This window comes from Bremia lactucae, linkage group LG5, assembly GCF_004359215.1.
Source record: "Bremia lactucae strain SF5 linkage group LG5, whole genome shotgun sequence".
Lineage (NCBI taxonomy): Eukaryota > Oomycota > Peronosporomycetes > Peronosporales > Peronosporaceae > Bremia > Bremia lactucae.
This window is the reverse complement of record NC_090614.1, coordinates 1986705-2007186: the sequence shown is the minus strand read 5'-3', so window position 1 is coordinate 2007186 and position 20482 is coordinate 1986705. Positions and strand designations below refer to the sequence as shown.

Here is a 20482-nt window from a genome sequence, read left to right as displayed (position 1 = left end):
TGTTGCTAATTAGAAAAATATTCGAGTTTTCGGTGTAATATCAAAAACGTAGCATCAGCATTCCATCGATTCTCTTTTCCATGATCTCCACTCCAATCCCATGATAACCCTCCCCATGATCAACTCCTAAATTCCAATCAATATAGCTCTTCATTCTTCTTTCTACTTCTCCGTCAAAAGCGAGTGAAAGGTTTTGTCGGAAACTAAGCTTAATGCATTCGCGTCACTCTTTCGTCGCATCCGCACTTGCCTGTGCTCTTCTATCTAGCCACGACTCATTGGTGGCCGCTGACTATACTGTCAAGGCTGCTGCTTCGCCAAATGAGAACACGTGGCAAGGCTATGGCACGTCGCTTTGCTGGTGGGCCAATGTTTTTGGCGAGCGAGCAGATGTCGCTGACGCTCTGTTTACTCTTAAGCCATCTGTAACCCTGGAAGGAGCTACCGGAGAAATTCCAGGTCTTGGCTTCAACATCGCCCGTTACAACGTTGGAGGATCGAGCAAAGGTGTCGTTAACGTCAGCGGCACGGATGTTGCCATGAAGATGTCAAGCAAAATGCCGGATTTCAAGTTTATGGAGAGCTTTATGGTCGGCTTGGAGAAGAACGAATTGTCGTCACCAATTTGGAATTGGGAAGCCGATTCGAAGCAGCGAGCGATGATGAAACTTGCCGTTGATCGAGGAGTTGACCAAATCGAAGCTTTTTCAAATTCACCCCCATGGTGGATGAATAAAAATCTTGCGACGGCCGGTGGAGACGATGGTACGGTGGACAATCTCAAGACAGAGAACCATGAGGCGTTCGCGTTGTACCTTGCCTCGGTAGTGAAGAAGGCAAGGACTGATTGGGGTATTGAAATGAATTACGTCGAATTATTCAATGAACCCAGCGAGACGTGGTGGCAGTTCCCAGGAGGACAGGAAGGCTGCCATTTCTCCTTCGAAGCACAACAAGCGATTCTTCCACTTCTTCGTAAGCAGCTTGATGCGATGGACCTTCAAGATGTCGCAATTGCTGCAGCAGACGAAAATTCGCCGACTCGAGCTCTTGAAAATCTGAAAAGCTTGTCAGCCAATCCAAATGCCGTGGATACGGTTGAAAAATGGAACACTCACGGTTACGAGGGATTGAAAGCTTATCGTGGTCCTGACCGTCATGGATTGAATGAACCCATCAGCCAACTAGGTATGGATTTGTGGAACTCAGAGTTAGGCGAGGAGGATGGCACGGGCCTCACAATGGCCGAGACGATTGGTCTTGATATTAACGAGATGGGCGTATCAGGAATTGTATACTGGCAGGCGCTAGACAGTGGTGGCTGGGGCCTCATTCAGTCCAATCCGGGCGACAATTGGATTGGAGAGGCTAATCCCAAATACTATGTCATGGCGCAGTACTCCCGCCACATTCGCCCTGGAATGAAGATTCTTGTTTCGGACGATCCAAAGACTGTAATAGGATATGACTCGGACAAAGAGGTGCTGGTGATTGTGACGGTCAACATGGAAGCTGCTCAGACGATTACATTTGACCTTGCAAGCTTTGCAGCCGTAGGAGGTCCCATCAAAGCGTGGACGACTGAAACTAGTGGCAAAGGTGCGCTCTACGAGGAAAGCACGCTATCTCTTACGGATAAGTCCATTGCCGTGAATTTTCCAGCCGCCTCTGTTATGACTCTTCAGGTCGAAAAGGTCACGGTCTAAGGATTCATGTACCGAATATCACTGAGACGATGGCAACTGCTCTTTCAAAATGTTTCGCAGCTTCTATCATGAGTATGGCCAACCTTTCTAGCGACAGATTGCACCTGTAGCTCATTTGTCATAAGTTGAGACCTTGTTTCTCATCTAAATTGCAGATTTGAATAAATTCGAATCATTTGTGATCAGACGATCGGGTGTACGATTGACTGCACCAGGTTATAAACCGCTCTTTTCACCTTCATCTTCATGATCTGCAAGAGTGCATCCATCGTTTCGTCTATAATTAAAGCTAGTCGGGATACATGTTGCTGTTAGCTCCTTAAACGCCCTTGCTTATCAGCCTTGCACTTCTACATTTCTCAGAAGAACATTTCCATGAAAGTTTAGGTCACAAATTTTATTTCTGTCTACATATTAAGTGCATGAAGCAAGGAACAGGCTTTAAAGGAGAAAATTTTCGAAATCGTGCTTTAAGAGGATTAAAGTATGGGTGATGTTGTGGTGAGGTCATGCGCTTGTATTGGATGTGCCTCACCACTATCATGTTTTGCAAAGAGAGCCAGCCATGGAAACACAACATCGCCATCTCGAGAGAATAGGAAGGACAGCTTGAAAGGTCAGGTTTGTGTCTAGACCTCAAAAATGAAGGACAATTAGAGTTGTGCACATAACCCCCAAGCGTTAGCAAAATGCCCACAATTCTTCGCAACGCAGGCATTGGTCGTAAAAACCGCCGTTCGAATTTGTTTTAACGGATTGCTTACTGCCAAATAAAAACCATGCGTCGACTTGCAATTCCAACGCACATCTGCCCCACAAAAGTGCGCTGTCGTACATCTGCAAATGCAACATGCATGGAGCCGCAGCTTCTTTCGATTCGTGTAAAAGTAAGTAGACACGCAAGCACCAACCACCAGAAAACTTCGTATCACAGTAGCAGTCAGCGTGGAGCACCCAATGAAGTGAATGTCGCGTCTAAAACGACAACCCATAGAAATCACGCAAACGTGCTACTTGATAATGAAACAAGATCTTTCTCCCGCGAGTTTGAAAAGCCAAGGATGGATGCTAGTTTCTTGGTGAACAATTATACGGCGCCGGCACTTGCAGCCGCATTTCAGGATCGAGAATACACTCTATGGCAGTGCGCCGATCTGTTAAGTGAAGGCAAATTAGACGAATTAAAAGCGGTTCTCAAGCCTTATCACGGTACGTGTATACTTTTAATTGCATGGATTGACACAAAGGATACAAGTAGTAACCAATTGCTGCAGACTTTGCGCAGCACGATAGGGACTCTCAACGGCAAACGTCGCTTGCGAACGCACTAAGCAAGCGTCACCTTGAGCGCATTCGCAAACGATTGAGTCGACTTCCACGACAACTCACGAAAGCTCACTCGGCTCGAGCGGCTGTTGTCATTCCACTGTGCACATTTGAGGGCAAGCCATCGGTGCTTTTTACATTGCGTTCGCGTACAGTTGGCAAGCATAAAGGCGAGGTGTGTTTTCCTGGAGGCATGGTCGACTCGAACGACTCGTGTATCGAAGGCACTTGCTTACGTGAGATGAATGAGGAGGTCGGACTAGCACCAGAGGGCACCGATGTCCTTGGTGTGTTACGCTGCGACTGGTCTAGCGTCACTTCGATCACAGGAATTGCGGTGACGCCCATTGTAGGATTTATTGGGGAAATGCGCGATCGCACGGTAGCCATTAACCAAGATGAGGTCGAGTCGCTCTTCACCGTATCACTTTGCGATTTGACGAATGAGTCTAATTGGGTACGTCATAGCAACGCCACACCAGTCTTCACGGGTGGTCCGCACGTCATTTGGGGACTCACGGCCTACTTGCTTGACATTTGCTTGTCCGAGGTACTGCAGATAAGCGTTTAGTGTAACTCGGTACTAAATGAAAGTCATGATTTAGTTTGAAATTATCGGAGCTTCCATAACTTCTCAAATGTATTAAATGAAAAGTACCAATTACGTGTTCAAATATTTAGGTACTATCAGCTAGAATATCCGTTAGGTACATGCCGATGTACCAATTCTCTGTTTTGGTCGCTATCTCCTTATATCTTTTCCCATTCAGAAGTACTCAATAATTTTTAAATGGTGTTGTTGATGCCAAAGTGGCACACTGTACCGAAGAATACAATCCTGCATATTTCACAGGAACAACTTCGCATAAGCAAGAGAACCATTCAACTCGTGAACTCATTTGTCCCATTCCATGGCGTCGTTTAACATTAATACCGACGATACTGACCACAAGACGAAACTCTTTGCCTTGCTCGACCGTTTGCGAGTCAATAGCAATCTCGAGCCGAGACACTGCAACGAAGCCCTTGAAAGTACTCATGCAACGATGGACACGAAGCTCTCGCCACTCAAAAGTGAACCATGGACTATGATAAAAATGGATAATCTAAGTGCTCTATACCCTCACGAGCCACTTACACCTGATAAGAACAGCCACGAAGTATCCTCTGTATCCCCTACGCCTTTTAATGATCCTCCAGCGTTACCGCCAAGCGAACAAAGCTCACATCCTACGTTTATACAAGAGAACACCGAGTCTTTTGACGTCATAGATGTGCCTAAAACGTTTCTACTTGACACTGAAAGTGAAACCTCGATATGTTTAGAAAGTGACTCGGAAGAGATTCATCCGAATGTCAGGCAAAGCAGCGACAGCTACATGACTAGAGCTACTACTGATACGAACCAATCTACGGCTAAACGTCCTTGCGCTGCTGAAACAACGGATGATAAACTACAAAGCTCAAAGTCGCAACAGCTTCCAGCACTTGATGAGAATTCAAGTCTCAAAGCTCCTGAAAAAGACAAAAAGTCTCAAAACAGGAAACACATCCAGTCTTCTACAGCTTCAGCGACTCTTTTGAAACTAAAAGATTTGACCTTCAACGAATACGACGACGCGGAGCTCCATGGCGACTTTCAACATACGCTGCATATTTTAATGCCAGCCAATGCTACTTCTGCACTCCTCGAGTGTCGTGGTGAACCCATTCAAAGTATCGGTCACCAATCGCAGTGTTCCTTATCCATTCGTGAACCTTCCGCTTCGCCTTTTAAAGATGATCGTGTGCTTCGAATTTGTGGCAAAGCAAAAGGCATTTGTCTCGCACAACGGCTCGTGATTGCGTCAATTCGAGCGTATCGAGCAAGCAAAGGGGACGCGAATTATACGGATCTATCCAATACAACACGTCCAGTGACTCTACCAACCAGGAGCCACGCAGTCTTGTTAACTAAAACGGCAAAAGTGGGAAATTCAGGTCCCTTAAGCTGGTTTCTCGAGCACCAAAACGTGGGAAAAATCATGGGACAACGAGGTCGAATCCTTACCGCTATCCGCCGCGATACAGGCGCAGTTATTCATCTCCATGACAGCACGCCGGGCACATCCGAGCGTGAAATTCAAATCAGTGGATCCAACGCCGCGATAGCAGCCGCGGTTCACGCGATTCAAAGCAAAGCTGGTGGACGTCCAGCTAGCAAACGACTGGGACAGTATTTTGCTATCCCCGAAGCTTTCGCTGGATGCGTCATTGGTCTACGAGGGGCTACGATCCAAAGCGTTACGGAACGTACTGGGGCACGTGTGCAGATTCCTTCGCTCGAGGACTTACCATTAGGAAGCGTCAATCGTCTTTTGCACGTACAAGGGACTTTAAAGCAAATGGAACACGCTCAGCGAGTCCTACGTGCAAAGCTGCGAGAGCATCAGTCGATTTTGCAGCGTCATAAGACGCGAATGCCTTGGACAACTGGAGAAACAGGTGACAACGTGACAATTAAAGCTGTTTTGCCGTACCGGATCGCAAGCTTGATGCTTGACAAACGTGGTCAACTCGTTCGTGAAATTGTCAATACCTCAAAAGCTCATACGCATTTTCTAGCGCCGTACGACCAAGAAAGTCGAGTCTGTGTGTTTACAGGCGACATGCGCGCCGTGTTTCGAGCTCAACGCCTCGTGTTGCAAGTGCTTGCGGGTGATGCGCTTTCGACCAAACGGATAGCTTTGCCACGGAAACGCAAGCGCACAAAAGAGAACAATTACGTTGTTTTGTCGGAGAAACACGAGGATGAAGAGTATGAAGAAAAAACATCCAAAAACGACGATACTGAGAGGACCAATTCGACGTCAGCAAGCACGACGCTGTCAACTTGATGATAATATCGAAGAAACCAAGCACGGCTTAATTGCTCGCCTTGAGTGCACATCCTCGGACCATGAGACGTTCTCAGAAGAGGAGCATAAAGACGATAGACTGACAGTCGCGCGACGACTTGATTCAAAGCAGCCTTCCGTTCCCACTGCGGGACGAAAGGTGATAGTGACACTTCGACGAACGTTGCATGAATTGCGAAGAAGACGCACGTTAGCAACGGTCCGGTACGGTAAACCACGTGTACGCCCCACAAAGTGTTAGCAATCTGCGTTTCGAACACATAACCATGAGTGGTTGCAAGGCTGCATTACCGCCGAATGCGCAGACCTGCTGCTGTTGCCGCCATGGCGCACGCAATGAGTGGTAACCCCAAGTAAAGTCGCGACGTCATCGAGATGTCTTTTATCACGAACCCACAGACTCGTTCACGTCTTTGTATTAAATGTTGACTCGCTCGCTTCCTGTTGCTCTCACACGTAGCAATTCTATGCACTGTAATGTCCCCTTTAACACTACCAGTAGGCCCATGAGCCAATACATCAAACGCCGTTAGCGCCATGCTCTCTGTCTCTTGCCTTATAATCTGTGTGCTCGCGGTACTTGAGTCCATTTTCATCGACTTTTGACGTCGTAGTAACTGATTCTGCCGTCGTAACGCCGTCACTTGATGTATGGCATCCTGAAGCAATTGCTCCATTGCTCTTAACTCGCGTTCTTGCGTCTCACTTGCGTTACCAGATTCAGTACAAGTGCATCGCTCTTTAGCACTTTCAAGGTGCGTTTCAATGAGCTGCAGCAGCTCACTCACGCGCCTGCTCTCGGCCTGTGCTCGATTCGTAGCCACTTGCAGCTGTGTGGCGACTCGTGCGCTAGCCTTTTCCGATTGCTGAATCCGCTCGTCTTGCTTTGTCACTTGCTTCCGTAGCTCTTCCTTTTCGGCTTTAAGACGCCGTATCGTATCGCGAAACGAGTCGCGTTCAGCTTGAACGCATTCGATCTCGTAGGTTTGCGCTTGCAGCTCCATGATGACACTTTCAAGATGCTCTTTTACATGAAATGTCTCGACAATCTGCTCTTGAAAGCGTTGACGCAATAATGCAACGTGGTCTGTCAATTCTCGCTCGCGTTGCTGGTCACGTTCATGGGTCACTTCTAGCTCCATACAATAGCGCCGGCTTTCGTCTAAACGATGTCCCTGTTGCACCCTCTCAACCTCTTGAGACTGACAGCGTTGACATGCATATATTCCACCGAAGCTGCTGAAAAGCTTTGAGTCTAATGGTCGTATTCTACCGTCTTCCCTCGGCTCGTCGTCAAATAGACAAGTCTTTTCATATCGTGCCGCAACGTCTTGAAGCCGTACGGCCTGTCGGATTGCTCGATCACGGTCGTCTTGCGTACATTCTAATTCCCTTTGCAATGTATCAATCTCGTCGCGAGCACTCTGAAGCTCCTCGAGCAGCGCCTTCCCTGCTGTCGCTGCTATACGGAGATTTTGCTGTTCTTCCGCAAGCTCGAGCAGCACGATCGCAAGCTTTTTTTCAAGCTCTTGTGCTATCAAAGCATCAAGCGCAGACGCGGTGAATTTAGTGCTTACGTTAGGGAAAGCGCGTTGAAAGCTCGGACTCGGCTCCGTTTCATGGCACGTCAATTTGTGACGTATGTCATGCAGTAACAAGCTGATAATCAACTGCTGAATTTGATCAAGTAAGACAGATTTAGAAGTATTGATGGCATCGAGCTGGTCGTGGGGGTATTCGCCGCAGTGGTCGTTAATGTAATGGCCGCAGTGGCCGAGGCTGCTACTGCTCATGGTCCAGTGCTGATTGAATTTTAGACAGGTGTTATTGCAGCTTTTTTATATATGTTTTGTCAAGGTGGTGCGTCAAGGGAGACTATAATTAGATCCTGCGACTTGGAAAGCCGAAATAACGACCGGAGATTTCAACTGAATAGCATGGGAGGACGCTTGTACGCTACGGGTACTTCGCAGTTAAGTTGGAGGCTTAAGATTGCTACTGCAATAATTTCTAACGTATGAATCAACTCGATCATTCAAATATTCAAGTAGTTGCTTTATTGAAATTTGAAGGCTGCATGATAATTTAGTAAGTCAAGCAGCTATCAAACTCTAAGGAAAACGAGCACCGACTGTTATGAAGCCTTGTCGAAGCTTTGAATAAGGTGGCTAAAGCACTAAAGATACGAGTTGCTTCACCGGTTCTGCAAATAGAGAGAAGTTATCGTATTATAAAAAAGTTGCACTTATTAGTCCACCGTCACAGCAATTCCGGGCTCTATCATTTTTCAAACCTCTCGTGATTATAACGCATTACCAAATGTCCACCTTAGCCATTCGTTCCTGCGCAAAAAATCTTTTGAATGGGCCTAAATGGACCTTACTTAATTTTGACACTTTTGTTATCAATCACTACACTCAAAATGAGCATTCTATCGTCCAAAGTGACCTTTTCCCGGCAGACTTCTCGGACCATTTGCATCATTTTTTTTTTAATGCGGCGAAAAGTGCCAGAGGATCAGAGTTTAATATTGCCCAACCTTTCGGAATCTCTTGATGGAGATTCGACCGCTCGGCAATATTTTTAGCTTCACCCTAGTGAAACTTAGTGAAAGGGCGAGCGTCAACATTCGTCATTTCGAGTACAAATGTAAATCGTATAATTTTCCATGATTATCGACGTCTTTCGGCACCATCTACCTCCACTTCAGAGCCTCAATTATAGCGCGGTCTACTAGACGTACCGTTGTCGTCTGCCACAAAGCGTAGAAACCGGCCTGATCAGCCAAATGCTTGCCGGAATGATTCTTTATCGTCTTTTGGGTCGATGCGACAATATTTTGGCACCAACGAAGGGTCTACCCCTTCGGAAAGCATATTCAAATTTTAACGAAGGCTCAAAATCTGCTCCCAGTGTCGCACGAAACACTTGCAAAACTACGTCTATAGAGTTCAATATTACGCTATCTACAGCTTTGCTACCTGAATCAAACCAAAGATCCTCGTGCCTCGTGCTTGTAGGCTTTCCGATTAAGAAGTTTCGGCTAAATCCTTTATACAAAAAAAGCTTGTTCCTGCTCACTTCCAATCCAAAGATTCCAGATCTAAAGTCGCACCAATTCGACTGCACCGCTCCCACGTTTCCATAAATTACAGCGACGACAGCTCTCGTTTCATCCTAGCTTGTTTCCCAATATCTACATAACCCCCGACGATCTAAGCAATCGACCACTCTTTTCCGATACAAACGGACCACTGGGTTTCGCAAAATCCGTAAAACGGCCAAAGTTCTGCGACGCGATCGCCACATGTAAACACCTTAGCCACTCTTTCATCTCGCTCTCAGTATACGCACTGAGCAAGACGCGGCCCTTTTTGCCACGAATCGCCACTCGCCACATGGTCGCTTGCGATCCATCAAACACCGAATCCCGTGGCATAATTTCAATGCTCTTGGCCGTGCACTTGGCCAAGTCAATTTCTCCACGTTTTCGGCCGTGTTCTTCCCGAAAAAACGTCATCTTGGCACTCGTGAGCACCACGTATCGAACCTTCCAGCCCCCTGATCGCAGTCCAAAGCCCTGCTTGAATAGCAAGCCCGCTTTAATCACGCCACCACGTGGCACGGTCGCCGCACGCACCATTACGGTCTCTCGCGAAATTGTGAAGTTATTCTCGTCCACTAGAAGCGTTCGTGGAAGTTTTGTCGGGTCACAAATGATCGTGTCAACGTCATTATGCTCGTCTTCACTGTCCATGCGCTCGAGGAGTGGAATTGGGCCACACGCAGGCAACGCCATGATTGCAATAGCCGATTCCGCGCGGTCCAAGCGGTACCCACGTTTCCGAAGACGTTCGTTCTCTTCGTCGTCTTCTACGATAGTAGTATCGCGCTTTGGGGCATGATATTCGGCATCGGAGTTTTCCGTGTCGCTACTATCGTAGCCACTTGTTTCAGACGGACATTCGTCGTGCCGACGGAGCAATTGCGCCTTGTATACGATGTTCTGGTGCTGTTGTTGCGACATTCGTACGACTCGGGACGGACGGAAGGCCAAGAGGCTTGGACGGAGCATGAGACTCTCGTCCATCATGGTCGGCACCTCGGCTTCGTACACATTGCTGCAGCGGTCTGGCGCTTGCCACGGCGTGCGCGAAGATGCGGCGGACATGGTAGGCGCCATGCTTTTCACGACTGTGGCTCGTGCTTAATGCGTGGGTGCTCGGACTTCGTCGAAAGTGTCGAGGGTTTGTAATGAACTGCATGTAAAATGTGGGGAGACCGACCAGGCTTGTCATATTGTATTGACGGTAATAATGAATTTAACACGTCGAGTGTATTTGATACCCAGTGCGCTCGAAAACGAATTGTCAGAATTAATTTCTTGCGAGACTAAAAGGAATTGAAGGACAGTACCGTGCAGAGCTCAGTGGCTATAGCCAGACGAGAAAGTTTCATCTCGACCAATTTATCGGTGTGGGTTTTACTACAGCGAAGAGTGACCAGCTCTGGGCATGTATCACTTGCTTGTCGAGCCGACATGCTTTTGTAAGAGCGGTCCTTTTAGCTCGTATAATATAGCGGGATTTTTATAATCGCCGCATTGCATCGCGCTTACACGACTAGAATGTGTCGGATCGACGTTTGGCCAATCTAGTCATTAGAACAGCCATTTTCGAAACGCCTTAGACTTGAAAAAGTATACATTACAGTAAAAAGGACCATCTTTTCCTCGAATCGGCAATCTTGTCGCCATCGTGGCTATTTGTCAATTCTGTGCCACGTTTGCAACATCGCTGCCGTAAAACAAACAGATGTATACATTACGCAAGCGGGTGGTTTTTACAATTCGCTTTTATGCATTATTTTTTTTTAAAAACCGTTACGAGTTTACAATGCGAGACATTGTCATGCCGTTCGCTATCTTGCCTGCTCTTATTTCGATCGCTTCCAGTGCCTCAGCCTCAACTAAACTCAGAATGGAAACGGCCAATAAAGTGAAAAATGTCCATGCCATTGTGGATGTTCACTCGATCAGAAAGCAATCTAAAGCTCACAACACAACATTCGACAGCGACGAAAGTTGAACGAACCCTTTTTGGTCGAATGGTGCGAGGAACATGATCGATCAGCATGTGCATCCTTCACAAGTGGACTCTGGCCTGTTGACGATGAGGCAGCAGCTGACAGACCATTCGAACAGCGTTCAGCTGAAGCAGACGATCGAAATTATTATTAAGAATACTAAGTTTAAAAAATCGGAGCTGTACAAAGATCTATCAACAAAATACGGCGAAGATTTGGTGGTAGCGCTATCTATCAAGCAAAAAAAAGCTGGCAAAAAACTGCGTACATGGAGCGACTGAAAGAGAATCAACAGCATTATTGGAGAAAGTCGAAGCGGTCGACCGAGCAGCTCTACGATGCGCTGAAATGTGATGAGGATTTGAACGCAGCTATTGAAATGGGAAAGATCAACGCTTTGGAACAATTCAATAAGCTTAATCCAAAACGGAGCCATTGGTGCAGGTGTTGAGGAGAAAATTAAAGGCGACGGTCATTTAATTACGCAAATGACAAAGGCTCAACTAGTCGGTAATTTTGAAATATAAAGACTTTGCGAAGTGATTTACCTACAATGTGGAAAAAGAAAACGTGGGTCTGGATGGGCTATGGAAACACGTGCAAATTGTTGACGCATCCGAAGCTTTCGAAAGCGGAATTTTTTTCATGATTTCAATGTACATGCAGAAGGAGCAGAATGGGATGGAGAATGCCCCAGCGTGGATGCGATATTGCTAGCAAAACTCACTGAACAGTTTCAAGATAAACCGCTTCGTAAGGCGCTTGCAAATGTGTATCAGATCGATTTCGTGGAATTCTTTTAAAGACTGCAGCTTAAAGCCTGGAAGGATATATATACTGCGGATGACGTTGTTGACCTTTTGGATATTCGTTATCCTTTGTATGAAGCTATTGGGCTCATAAGGTTCAGGCCCTGCAAAGGTTTTTTTATTCTAATATTGTAGGTGATGAGATGCTGTTAAAAATCTTGACGCGCAAATTGGGCGGTGAAATGCTTTGATCATTGAGCTAACAAAGGCAAATTTGTATCACTATGCGCAGCGCACGGTCTTGGATTTACAGACTGCTTTACTGAGAATGTGGAAACATCAGCAATTGAAGCCCAAAGCACTTTGGTTAAGGCTCGACATAAAAGATATGGACGAGGCTTTCGGCAGCGGTAAATTAAATTTGTTTTACAAGTACGTTGCTGCGGATAAGAGCTTTGGTGGTTCCAACTTTTTAGATCGACTGATACTACTTTATGGAGAAGATCGCGTCGAAGCGTCGTTAAAAAAGTCGATGAATGATCGGGCTCCGAGTGCTGTTGCGAAAATGTTGATCTCACGGTTCAAGAGTCGGCCCAACGAGCGCACGGTATCCGCAGCGCTCGCTGACGGCTTTGAGCTGATGCACATGCTAGAACTTCTTTTTGCTCCTACCGACCCGAACCCTAAGCTTGCAATTCGCTTAGGTGCAATTTTAAAATAGGCTTTCTAACCAATCAAGTCATCGCTGGTCTTTTAGGGAAACCGTGTAATTTTAAGAAAATCGATCGCAGACATGGAGGTGAGCTTTAAAAAAAAGGTGAAGCAATCAAGGTGTGGCTGTAAGCGGTCTCGTCGGACTTGGGGCGACCCCAAAACTACGATAAATGGAGAATCTGATGACGAGGAGCATCTCCAGCGCTCTATTGAAGAGTTACGCGAGGACCAGCGACTGCGTGACCAGGTACTGAGGGAAGAGCACGGACCCAAACCAGCGACGGGATTACTCAAGAAGGCCACGGTATCCGCCGAAGCGACTCAGTATGGGTTACTTGATCCAAATGTGGACAAATCAACCAATCAAAAACTACTGACGTTGCTCGACGGACAATTCACGGGTCAGAGTACCACGACCGAAAAGGACCAGCACGAGAAGCGCATGAACAAGTTTATCGAAGAGAGGCTGCGGGAAAAAAAACTGTCAAAAGGCATTTTAAATGACGACGCGAGCGAGCGAGTTATGGATCTCAAAACGGCAGAAGATAAATTATTTGAGCTGCCGGAATACTTAAAGCCTGATTTATCATCGCAGAGCAGCATGAATTATAATGATGAAGCGGCAGAGGGTGGCATGCTAATGGGAAATGCGGGTATTGCTGAGGTAGAGCTACCTGCTTCGTATGCAAAAAAGACGGAAACGGCGACTCAAAGAGCGTTGGAAGCAAATCAATTGAAACCTGAAGCGAAGTTGGATGCGATCGGAGGACTTGCGAAATCCTTCGTTCCAGGAAATTTTAGTGTTGATTTTAATCGACACAGAGCTGATTTTGTGACGGAATTGAAGAATTCAAACAAAGGTACGGGTGTGAAAAAGAGGAGATTTGTGTTGGCCATTCGGTTTTATTAAGTGTATTGTTTGTCAGATGAGCAACGGACACGAGGATCTCATCAAGGTAGTGAATTTGTTATTCTGTTTGTTGCTGTGCTCATGTGTGCTTGTTGCGCTTTTTAGCTCGCAATGACAAGGCCTCGGACGACCGCGCTGTTTCCCATTTTCGAAATTTTGAATCTCGAAAGTTTCGATAGTGGGAAAAAGACATATCTTTACACATAATCAAAAAAGAGCTTTTATAGAAGATAGTACTTGTGCCAATGTATAGACCTAATCTATAATACCTTCACGCATTTTTTTGTGTTGATCGTAATGGAATTCACATACTTGTACGCATATCATATCATATGCAGTGAATGGACGCCGAAGTTGTTTGGGTCACGATTTTTAAGATGTTGGTTGTGGAGTTTTTGAAAATCTCAAATTATTTATTCTTGTTTTAGTGACATGACCAAAATATGATATTCGAGAGAGTAATTACGCATGAGTTGGTTTTGGGGAAATGAGACGGCAGAACAGGCACACTTTGTGGTGAGCGCGCTGCAGAGCGAGTTAGATGAGCGCGAGAGTAAAATTAAGGCACTTGAGGCGGCTCTCAAGCGTGAACAGCACGACATGACGTCACTGTTAGAAGATGAGGTCAAAGAGCTCGAGGCGCGACGCAAAGCAGTTGAGAAAGAATTGGCGAGTGTTGATGCCTTAATTACCGAGAAGCAGAAGCTCATTCTTCTAAGCAAGAAGAAGAAAAAGACTACAAATAAGGTCAAGACGACGAGACCGCTTCGAAGTTCGTCTGGAATCGTCTCAGCCGAGAATAAACACGAGGTTACAGATACTCGCGAAAGCAAGGAAAGTAGCGATGAGGTCGTACAATCTCCAACGAGTCAGAAAAAGCCGCAAACAAAGCAAATCAGGTGCTACTATCCTATGATTTATTTTGAATCAACAAAAAAATCGTAAAGACTGACTGAGTAGCCATGCCAGTGCTTATACCAGGACAGCATTGCCAATGGACCAACATTTAAAAATTGTGGCCAAAGAGGAACCGAATGTAGCCTTTATTATCCAACGAAGCACCGTACGTACTCATATTTCGACTACCGATGATTTCAAATTGTTAACGCTATTGTCTGCGAATTTCGTAGAATTCCAACACGGTGGTCTACGCAGGATGCAAGTCATCGGACGGCAAGTCGCTCGATGCAACGACACCGATTCAAGTGTATTGGATCATGTACGAAAAAGATGGCAATCCGCGAGAAGATCTCAACATGATTGAGCGGAATACGGCGTACGGTGTGACGACTAGACCATCCGATGCACCTGGTGAATACATGGCCATGATTGCGTCGTTGCGCGACCGCGACTGTATTTTGCGTCTTGACAAGCACGGCAATATTTTGGCATTGACGACAATTAACGGTCAGTCGGGAATCCTCTTGCGACGTGTGTTTGTCCAAATGACCACGAGCTGGGGTATTCCGACCGTAGATTATGTGGAAATTTTTGGCGTCAATTTAATTACCTTGGCGCCCGTATATGAGAGAAAGACAATAAAAAAATAAATTGACCGTCATAATTGTACCCACTTTATAGGAAATGCCCGTTTTAAGGGTACCTATCTAATAATACAAAGGTTACAGGGCACGGCAAATCATCACTAGGGCCGCAGCCCCTAGTGTTGAGCTCAAAATGCCACGCAACAGGTCTTCCGGCATTTCGTGAGTAATGTACTTGGACGTAATGTACACTCCAGCTGCTAGCGAGCTTCCAATGCGAATTGCAGTAGGGAGATGAATCGACTTGGCTCGTAAATTAAATACTGTCGATGATGCTGCGGTTGGGACGATGGATAGAAGCGAAGTGCCAATGATCGTGGATTGTGGCATATCACTGGCTGCTGTGAGGTACGATGTGATGAGTATCCCACCTCCTAATCCACAGAGTCCCGAGATATATCCCGCTGCTATGCCTGCTGCCACATACTTGACATTTACGATTGCAAATTGTGCATAATTGCTTTTTACTTGCTCAATGTAGCTATTTGATACGGCTGCAGACTTGGCTGCAATCGTCGCGTGCTTTAGCTTATCATGATTTGATTGAGGTATTGCCTCGAGATCCTTTTGTTGCAATACGTAAAACTGGAGATCCAACGGATCGTGACGATCGCTCCATTTTGGCAAATATGAAGAATTTTTCAAAAAAATCAATGGTGAGCATAAGAGCATGGCTGAACCCACGACAAACGACAAAATTTTGCTTGAAAGACGGTGAGCTGTACGGACGCCGTACTTTGCTGCGATGATTGCTGGGATTGTGGTGGTAAGTGCCAACGGAACATTGCATGCTCCGGACTCGAGGTAATTATACGCGCCCACAGAAGCAGCAATTGCAACTGCACCTATTGATGTGCCATTAATCGCTTGCTGGGGTAAGGAGGTGAATTTCGCCATCGCCTGAACGGAAAAATTAGTTAAAAAGGCTTTTTCTTTGGCGCCCATTAAATAATTTACCTACAGGTATTAGAATAATGCCTCCCCCCACGCCTGTCAGCGCCGATATCACTCCTGCCACGCCACCTACACAAAGTTGCAAGGTTACATCGGTACAAGACGAGCGAACCCATGTGAGTCTAATGTCGTGCCTGTGGCCACTCCTACACCAAGCGGTATTGAAAGACTGGTTGTGCGGTCTTTTGGAGCCGAGCATAGCACGCGACGGCCGGAGAGACTGTGGCTCCTGGTACGACGAAGTGCAATAGAAAGCATCTTTAAAAGTTAAAACCATTTTACTAAAGATACTTTTTCGTTATAAACGTAGAATTACGTGAAAGATCTCCCACGTTTTTTCGCGAAATAATCCTCGCACTTGGCTACACTCTATAATGTTGTTTAGACGTCTCTGTACGAAGGTGTCGAGGTCCATTAAAAAGGTCGAAAGGGGAGGAGCTACGGAAGAACCTTTACAGCAAACAACGACGTTCAAGTCAATTAAAAACGTAGAGGCGAATCCATGGAGCCATTTTGCACCTTATCAAAACATGGACGAGTACATCGAGACGACGCTCATCAAGTATAACCAGCAAGACGACACAGTTTCAGGAGTAGACCATAATAAGCACTAATTGATTAAATTAGTCCTAATTATCGGTTCAAATTATCAACCTAATTTTACGCGAGCAGTACCTAGATAAGCATCACCATCGGATCACCTCCGTCTTGGATGTACATGACCTTGTTCTGCTCCTCCAGCTCCACTAAAACCTTTTCTAGCTCAGTAAGTGGGACATTATCGCCTTTCGACCGGCTGACGTTCAGTCGCGCTAGAATTTCCGTCAGTTTGATGCTGTCGTTTTCATCGTCAAGATTTCCGTTTGTACCCATGTCAGAGAGTATCCTCAAGACATCATCGGCAAGCGTCGCCGAGCTATGACATTATTAATACAAAACGATAACTTAGCTTTGACAATCCAGCAATAAAAACAAAATCCTACCTCCATGATCCGCGGTCTCGTTTCCGTGACATTTCAACAGATTTTTTTGGAGAAACAGGCACATCGATCGCCAGCTCGACCATGGCCTTCTGAGTGCTTATCTCTGGCAACTCGGCCGTCACCTCTACTTGTGATACTACATCGTTAGTCGCGTGTGGCTCGGACGCGTCGTGATACAATGCAAAGCTCACAAGAGCCATGGCCTTCTCTGCATCAACGGCTTCAATCGTCTTGCTTAAACGAGCCTTGGCGTGTGCGGATGCGAGACGGATGAGCGTCTCGAGACTACGTGCCGTTACGGGCAACGTCCGTGCATTCTGCTGCGATCGGAGCTCTGCATACCCTTCGGCGATTAATTCAATTGCGTTATCCGTTAGCACGGGTTGATACCGTGTCTTTGCGTAATAAATGTACTTCTTCAGAAAATCGAGCGTAAGGATGCCATTGCCAGCATACGACAACGACTGGTACCCGCCATGCAATAGCGGGTCAAATTTTTGAAATATCGACTTTTTGGTCTCGTCCAATTGATCTCCCGCTGCTTCAGTCAGCAGAGCCATGTGATCGGTTGAGCACACGTCAAAGGATAAAGGCACTCCTTCTTGCCCTGGACACGTATATCGGTGCATACGCAGCACGTGATCCGAAATATTTCGGTCCGCACCACGGTCGAGACGATCAAGCACTACAAATAACAAATCAAAACGGGACAAGAGCGAGTCTGGGAGCCCAATATTCTCTTGTGGTTTCTTGTTCTTGTTGTATTGACCATACACAGGATTCGCAGCGGCTAAAACACTGCAACGAGCATTCAATGTTGCGTGGATGCCTGCTTTGGCAATTGTCACTGTCTGCTGCTCCATGACTTCGTGAATCGCCACGCGATCTGCTTCACTAAAAAGATAACGTCACATCAGCTTCATCACTGCACTCAAGCATCATCAACAGCATCAAGCACGCTAATATTTCGTACCTCATCTTGTCGAACTCATCAATGCATACAATCCCGCGGTCAGCTAGCACCATGGCACCAGCTTCCAATCGACGCTCTTTAGTATCAGGATCAATGGTCACCGCAGCCGTTAGACCAACACCAGACGATCCCCGTCCAGTCGTATTCACCGCCAGAGGTGCAATTGTTCGAACAAATCGCAGCAATTGAGACTTAGCAGTCGATGGATCCCCCACCATCAAAATCTACACAATAAGTGGTATCAATCTCTTAACTCTATCATCTCTATCGTTCCAAGAGCTAAGACTCACATTCACATCCCCACGTAAATGCGTCCCATTTTCAAGATTCTTCTCCACTCCACTAAGCAGCTGCAACAAAAGCGCCTGCTTGATCTCCGCGTGGCCGTAAATCGATGGAGCAATGGACCGTGCCAGCATATCAAACGCATCGTCGCGTTTCGCAAATTCACGTACATTTACAAGATCGCTTGACGTCATGACGATCCCATTTACTTCTTTTCCCATAAGCTGAATATTATTTGCCAACAGGACAGTCCGAAACACCGCCGTAGACGATGCCGTGCTATTTCCCCCGAGCGGCCGATACATCCCAATCACTCGAACACGATCCCCTGGCTTGCACTTGTCTACAATATCATTTTCCACAATCACTTCGCAAGAGCGTGGTAGCTGTCCTAACGGTGCTGTCTCGGGCGTTTCCTGCATACTTAATATCTGATAGTCTTTATACTGGCACAGTCCATACTCAGTCTCGAGTAAATTGCCATTTTCGTCTTTCGTAGGGTAGACACTGGACGTCGGAGCACCTGCAATCGACGTCGTGTCCCTGTATTCTCTCGAGAGAATCGCGTTGGTTTGTTTACAATAATGAACCGACCGCACGACTTTTGGCCGCACGGCAGAGCACTTGGTGACAATGCCATGGACACACACGAGTTGTGTTAAGTACGATGCTAAAAGGCCCCGGGGATTGACATTATGGTGACCAAAATCGCCCTCAAACCCCACGTGGAAGCGAAGATCTTTTATAGATTCGGTCTCTTTGCTGCCGTAGAGACTATCTAAATTAAACACTCGTTCTTGAATGGCCTCTTCAAATGGCGGCACGAACTCGGCAGGATGCCGCAGCAAACGGCTAACGAGATTTACATGGCTGCCAACCGCGGGATCGGTAAACGAGCTGTCGTACTCACGAAGATCATTTAGATCCACGATCAATCGTGTGCTTTTTTGATGCATCATATTGCGCAATTTGTCCGAGTAATTACCATATCCTCCCTACATTTAGCAAACACAGTCAATACGTCACTGCCACAGCATGGAAAACCCGAATATTAGTAGCTTACGCACGTCGTTCTCGAGGAATTCTTGAAAGTATTGCTTATGGCGTCGAAATGCCTCGTCCAGCGCGTCTTGATGCAACTCCATGGCGTCTCCCGATCCGCGCGCGCAAATCTCAAGTGTCCCCTACGATTAAAATTGGTGGTCATAAAAGTGAGGTATAATAAGTATGACATTCTATTCACTTTCACAAAGCAATTTGAAGATGCTGAGAAAACACAACAAAAATAACTTCCCAACCCCCCTCGAAAAATACTCTCAAAGCAAGTTACCTCTCAAAACCTCACGAACAAAGAAAAGCGATGAGTTGCCACGCTTGACTGAAGCTGCTCTTTGCGCTTTGCGCTTGGGCAAAGCAAATATTTAATCGACCAAAGCCTTTTAATCAAAGCACAATAAAATCCATTCTAAAAAAGCGATGCGGATATGAAGCGATGGATTCAACCACCTCGAGGCAAAGGTAAATTGTTTTTCGCCAAATCTTCTTTTTTACACAAAAAAGGCTACTGATACTGTGTAGGCGGGCACGTCGTAAAGCGGCCACGCTCTACTTAGACACACACGCTGGATAGCGCAGCGACAGTTAATGAGAGCGCTGCCAATAAAAGCGCAGCCGCTTCTTCATTGGGTAAAACCACAACGCCTTATGCTCAGACCATTATCCATAATGTTTCTGACATAGAGCATTCTGAGCCTAACGCTCCGCCGACGACGCGTGAACGTGCTTAGTCGGTGTCACAAGCCAGTCGTTCAGAACATGGCTATGTGCCGGGTGGCATATCACCGATGTCCCCTCCATCTAAATGGCTCGTTTAAATGTGCCAAGAGCGTCGCTCCTAGAGCGCGCTCTTGCAGACGCACATAATTATTATGGCGTCTTTAAATCATGGAGGGTTCAGGGAAAAACGCTTTGGCGTATTTTCCCGATCCCGGTCGTGTTGCGTTCAAATGAAACGCCCGACCAATACGAGGCGAAATCTTTGCGCCGCATTCATCTGCATTCCGATGCGATGAAACAGCGGTCGCAGCGAATTAATTACGACTGCTTGCGTGTGAAAGAAATTGTGGGGGCGGTACTGTACCCCTATTTCTTCTCACAACGGTACTTCTGCTAGTCCATTTGAGACTAGCGAAGAGGCCTCAGCTGGTGTTCCTCTTCATAGGCAGCCTCCAAGTCAGGCACGTCAATACGTAGGGTATCGATCGGTTCCCGTGAGTTAGAACTCTTCGAATAACCTTTTTATTGGACGAGGATCTGATACCCTTGCCTCACGGAGCGGTGGGCAAGCAACCTTCCA

The 20482-nt window shown here is 46.4% G+C and overlaps 10 protein-coding genes across 10 annotated transcripts; 7 read left to right on the top strand and 3 right to left on the bottom strand.

Annotated features, from left to right (window-relative positions):
• Positions 1 to 212: 212 nt before the first annotated feature.
• On the top strand, positions 213 to 1706 carry CCR75_002178 (uncharacterized protein; the record flags this gene model as incomplete). The annotated part of the gene is made up of 1 exon (XM_067960277.1): positions 213 to 1706. One exon carries the CDS (start codon positions 213 to 215, stop codon positions 1704 to 1706), a length of 1494 nt encoding a protein of 497 aa, XP_067821028.1.
• Positions 1707 to 2485: 779 nt separating this feature from the next.
• Positions 2486 to 3603, top strand: CCR75_002179 (uncharacterized protein; the record flags this gene model as incomplete). Its single annotated transcript, XM_067960278.1, has 2 exons — positions 2486 to 2915; positions 2981 to 3603. 2 exons carry the CDS (start codon positions 2486 to 2488, stop codon positions 3601 to 3603), a joined length of 1053 nt encoding a protein of 350 aa, XP_067821027.1.
• Positions 3604 to 3943: 340 nt separating this feature from the next.
• Positions 3944 to 5908, top strand: CCR75_002180 (uncharacterized protein; the record flags this gene model as incomplete). Its single annotated transcript, XM_067960279.1, has 1 exon — positions 3944 to 5908. The coding sequence occupies one exon, from the start codon at positions 3944 to 3946 to the stop codon at positions 5906 to 5908; it is 1965 nt and encodes a 654-aa protein (XP_067821237.1).
• Positions 5909 to 7187: 1279 nt separating this feature from the next.
• On the top strand, positions 7188 to 7746 carry CCR75_002181 (uncharacterized protein; the record flags this gene model as incomplete). The annotated part of the gene is made up of 2 exons (XM_067960280.1): positions 7188 to 7489; positions 7632 to 7746. The coding sequence occupies 2 exons, from the start codon at positions 7188 to 7190 to the stop codon at positions 7744 to 7746; spliced, it is 417 nt and encodes a 138-aa protein (XP_067821238.1).
• Positions 7747 to 9125: 1379 nt separating this feature from the next.
• CCR75_002182 (uncharacterized protein) lies at positions 9126 to 10112 on the bottom strand (the record flags this gene model as incomplete). Its single annotated transcript, XM_067960281.1, has 1 exon — positions 9126 to 10112. The coding sequence occupies one exon, from the start codon at positions 10110 to 10112 to the stop codon at positions 9126 to 9128; it is 987 nt and encodes a 328-aa protein (XP_067821239.1).
• A 1067-nt stretch (positions 10113 to 11179) lies between these two features.
• CCR75_002183 (uncharacterized protein) lies at positions 11180 to 11450 on the bottom strand (the record flags this gene model as incomplete). Its single annotated transcript, XM_067960282.1, has 2 exons — positions 11180 to 11245; positions 11283 to 11450. 2 exons carry the CDS (start codon positions 11448 to 11450, stop codon positions 11180 to 11182), a joined length of 234 nt encoding a protein of 77 aa, XP_067821240.1.
• An 8-nt stretch (positions 11451 to 11458) lies between these two features.
• CCR75_002184 (uncharacterized protein) lies at positions 11459 to 12014 on the top strand (the record flags this gene model as incomplete). Its single annotated transcript, XM_067960283.1, has 3 exons — positions 11459 to 11524; positions 11681 to 11767; positions 11959 to 12014. The coding sequence occupies exons 1-3, from the start codon at positions 11503 to 11505 to the stop codon at positions 12012 to 12014; spliced, it is 165 nt and encodes a 54-aa protein (XP_067821233.1). The 5' UTR covers positions 11459 to 11502.
• A 142-nt stretch (positions 12015 to 12156) lies between these two features.
• Positions 12157 to 13702, top strand: CCR75_002185 (uncharacterized protein). The gene is made up of 2 exons (XM_067960284.1): positions 12157 to 13337; positions 13493 to 13702. Exons 1-2 carry the CDS (start codon positions 12557 to 12559, stop codon positions 13564 to 13566), a joined length of 855 nt encoding a protein of 284 aa, XP_067821234.1. The 5' UTR covers positions 12157 to 12556; the 3' UTR covers positions 13567 to 13702.
• Positions 13703 to 13855: 153 nt separating this feature from the next.
• Positions 13856 to 14937, top strand: CCR75_002186 (uncharacterized protein; the record flags this gene model as incomplete). The annotated part of the gene is made up of 3 exons (XM_067960285.1): positions 13856 to 14286; positions 14348 to 14450; positions 14518 to 14937. 3 exons carry the CDS (start codon positions 13856 to 13858, stop codon positions 14935 to 14937), a joined length of 954 nt encoding a protein of 317 aa, XP_067821235.1.
• Positions 13873 to 19290, bottom strand: CCR75_002187 (uncharacterized protein). Its single transcript, XM_067960286.1, has 7 exons — positions 19194 to 19290; positions 18132 to 19121; positions 17842 to 18065; positions 16869 to 17762; positions 15893 to 16801; positions 14354 to 15831; positions 13873 to 14283 (listed from the first exon to the last, which is right to left on the bottom strand). Exons 1-5 carry the CDS (start codon positions 19269 to 19271, stop codon positions 16561 to 16563), a joined length of 2427 nt encoding a protein of 808 aa, XP_067821236.1. The 5' UTR covers positions 19272 to 19290; the 3' UTR covers positions 13873 to 14283; positions 14354 to 15831; positions 15893 to 16560.
• Positions 19291 to 20482: the final 1192 nt, after the last annotated feature.

Excerpts from the sequence above, each read along its gene's own strand:
- CCR75_002185 (XM_067960284.1), top strand. The coding sequence starts at position 12,557 with ATGGAGGTGAGCTTTAAAAAAAAGGTGAAGCAATCAAGGTGTGGCTGT. Across the intron at positions 13,338-13,492 it reads ATTGAAGAATTCAAACAAAG|CTCGCAATGACAAGGCCTCG; the intron begins GTACGGGTGTGA and ends TGCGCTTTTTAG.
- CCR75_002187 (XM_067960286.1), bottom strand. The coding sequence starts at position 19,271 with ATGGAGTTGCATCAAGACGCGCTGGACGAGGCATTTCGACGCCATAAG. Across the intron at positions 18,066-18,131 it reads ATTTACGTGGGGATGTGAAT|ATTTTGATGGTGGGGGATCC; the intron begins GTGAGTCTTAGC and ends CTTATTGTGTAG. Across the intron at positions 16,802-16,868 it reads CGAGACCGCGGATCATGGAG|CTCGGCGACGCTTGCCGATG; the intron begins GTAGGATTTTGT and ends ATAATGTCATAG.